Source organism: Arachis ipaensis, chromosome B07, assembly GCF_000816755.2.
Source record: "Arachis ipaensis cultivar K30076 chromosome B07, Araip1.1, whole genome shotgun sequence".
NCBI classification, from domain to species: Eukaryota; Viridiplantae; Streptophyta; class Magnoliopsida; order Fabales; family Fabaceae; genus Arachis; species Arachis ipaensis.
Window position 1 is genome coordinate 62036831 of NC_029791.2, and position 3083 is coordinate 62039913.

General features: G+C 42.2%; 1 protein-coding gene across 1 annotated transcript; it reads right to left on the bottom strand.

Moving 5' to 3' along the window:
* On the bottom strand, positions 356 to 1248 carry LOC107607294. Its single transcript, XM_016309263.1, has 2 exons — positions 1012 to 1248; positions 356 to 913 (listed from the first exon to the last, which is right to left on the bottom strand). The coding sequence occupies exons 1-2, from the start codon at positions 1246 to 1248 to the stop codon at positions 356 to 358; spliced, it is 795 nt and encodes a 264-aa protein (XP_016164749.1).

The following is a 3083-nucleotide window of genomic DNA, read 5'->3' on the forward strand; positions in this document are numbered from 1 at the left end:
GTGTGCGTGTGCACAGGCGTGTGCGCATGCACAGGACACAGAAAATGGGGATTTTGTGCGCACGCACAATGCCCTGTTTTTGCAAAAAAATTTCCTCAATTCTAAGGTACTCAACCTTAGCTCTATCAAAATCTCAACCCCAAACATACAAATATTCAAACATTCATGACCCACAAGCAAATTAACCTATCTAACTCAAAAATTAAAACAATCCTAAGTGAATCAACATATCCAAAAGAAAGCAATTAAGTCTAAGAACTATAAACAAAAAGAGAATGGTTAGAACAATGTTACCATCGTGGGTGTCTCCCACCTAACTCTTTGGTTTAAAGTTCTAAGTTGGACTTGCATGAGTTCATTGATCATTTGGGACCTCTCCAAAGAGGAAAATCTCCAACTCCTTGGCATCATTTCCTTCTTCATGCTCCTTACTAGGCTCAACCACTTGATCTTCAATTATGTCACAACCAAAGACAGAGTATACTTCAAGAGTGGGCTTCTTGGATCCATCCAAAGTGAATTTCACTACTTTCCCATCGGCCTCAAACGAGTACGCTCCCGAAAATGCATCCAACTTGAATTGAGACGTCTTCAAAAATGGTCTCCCAAGGAGAATAGAGGATGGCTTGTCCGAATCAATTAGAGGGGTTTCCAAAATATGAAAATCTACCGGAAATAGCAACCCTTGGATATTGACCAATACATTTTCTGCAATTTCTACAACCGACACAATGCTTTTGTCCGCCAACACAAATCTTGCTCCAGACCTCTTCAATGGTGACAATTTCAACTTCTCATAGATAGGGAGGGGCATAATACTTACACAAGTGCCCAAATCATACATGCAATCCACGAACTCCATCCCACCAATCACACAGGTTACCAAAACAAGGACCGGGATCATTACACTTTTCTGGAATGAGAGAAGAGATATAGTCATTTACCGGGCTTTTGGTTAGCTCACCAATCTTCTCCGTGTGGGTACAAACATCCTTGAGGAACTTGGCATACTTTGGAACTTGTTGGATGACTTGAAAAAGAGGAACGGTAACTTCCACATTCTTGAAAATCTCCAACATAGTCAAGGTCTTCATGCTTTTCAACCTTTTTAGCCAACGTTGGAAAAGGAATTGGTGTAGGCTCTTCAAGAGGGTTCTTCCTTTTGGGTTCATTGACCTTTAATAGTTCCTCCTCACCTCTTGCAACATTTACCTCCTCATTTCCCACCACTTCCACTTCTTCTCCCATTTCTTCATTGTGGAGGCTCCTTGCTCAAACTTGTAGGCTCAAGACCAACTTCATCTAACTTGGTACCACTCCTAAGGGTGATAGCATTAATGCTTCCCTTTGGGTTTGGTTGGAGTTGAGAAGGTAGACCATTAGAGGTGGAAGCTTGATGGGCATTTTGAGTATTTGAAGGAGAAAGAGTCAAACGGGATAAAGCTTCGGCAATGGTTTCCATATACATTTCTTGCTTCTTATGAAACTCCCTTTGCTCTTGCATGAAGCTTTGAAGTGCATCATTCATATAAGGTTGACTTGGAGAGGGAGGTTGATTGTTTTGAGTGAGGTTAGGCCTAGTGTGTGGTGGTTGATATCTTGCTTGATGTTGAGAATGTGGTTGTTAATTGGGTTAGGCATGAGTTGGGCTTTGTGGTTGATATAGCAGGTAGTGAGGTTGTGGTGGTTGATGGTAAGGTTGTTGGCCTTGGGAGGGTTGGTGATAATAGACTTGTTGGTTGGAATAAGGTTGAGCTTGAGATGGTTGATTCCACCTTTGATGGGAGTTATCTGTCCATCCTTGACTTTGGTTCCTTCTATAGTGATTAGATCCTTGATTGCCTTGATTGTATTGGATCTTTGTGGGTAAGAATTTGCCACTGCCAATGTGTTGTCCTCTTGAGGGCACTCATCGGTGTAGAGACCATTTCAAGCACAAATACCACAAGATCTTGGAGGTCCTTCAATTCTAGGAGGTTGGGGTGGAGGAGATAGCAACATTTGTGGAATTTGTTGGCCTTGAGTGATTTGCCTTAACAAGATCGTCATCTCACCAAGTGTCTTAATCAAGATAGCATCACCGGAAGGTGAGACTTCACTTATAGCCTTTGGTTGGGGATTTCTTGACCTTAAATGTTGAGTAGAATCCGCCAAGTCCGCAATGACTTCCCAAGCTTCTTCAGCAGTCTTGTTCTTAGTGAGAGATCCTCCACTTGTTGCATCAAGAAGTAGCTTATCTTGAGGGATCATCCCTTGGCAAAAGTAACTTATGAGCACCAATTCATCAATGCATTGGTGAGGACAAGCTTCAAACAACTTTTTGAACCTTTCCCAATATTCATAAAGGGTCTCTCCATCTCTTTGCATGATGCAAGAGATTTTCTTCCTTAGACGATCCGTCTTTTAAGGCAGATAAAACTTCACAAGAAACTCCTTGCGCAACAAATTCCAATTAGAAATCACCTCCTCAAGTTGGGTGTAAAACCATTCTTTCGCCTTTCCCTCTAGGGAGAAAGGGAAAGCGAAAACCATGACCGCTATCTCATCCGAGCCATGTCTTCTTTCTGTAGAGCACACAACTTGAAAATCTTTCAAGTGCTTGAGAGGGTCTTCTCCCGGTAACCCATTATATTTCTGAAGCAAGTTGATCATACCCGTCTTGAGCTCAAAATTGGCATCTAGATCCAGGTACCAAACTTGTACCGGTTGCAAGGTGATGTCCGGGGCTCCGGCCTCCTTTAAAGTAATTCTCCGAGGTGGCTCTGCCATATTGTTGTCACCTAATTCACTCAAAGAAATTTCAGCACTTCCAACAGAAGAATACAAGGTTCCCTCGTTAAGTGAAGAATGAGGATCACGGTTAGAAGGTGATGGTGAATTGGTTTACTCTTCAAGAGAGTCCGGTTCACCATGCACAAATGCTAACCGGCGCCGAGCTTGCCTAAGATATGTTAAATTCCTTTCTATTTTAGGGTCAAAAGGGGCCAAGCTCGGGTCTAGAAGTGACCGTGTCATTCAACTAAGGAATCAATGAAAGCATGCAATTAACAAAAGCAGAATAACAACAAGAGAATAAACAAAAT

Bases quoted from the DNA above. Each gene is read 5' to 3' on its own strand.
- LOC107607294 (XM_016309263.1), bottom strand. From the start codon at position 1,248: ATGGGAGAAGAAGTGGAAGTGGTGGGAAATGAGGAGGTAAATGTTGCA. The intron at 914-1,011 runs GTATGCCAAGTT...CTCTCATTCCAG, and splicing joins GTCATCCAACAAGTTCCAAA to AAAAGTGTAATGATCCCGGT.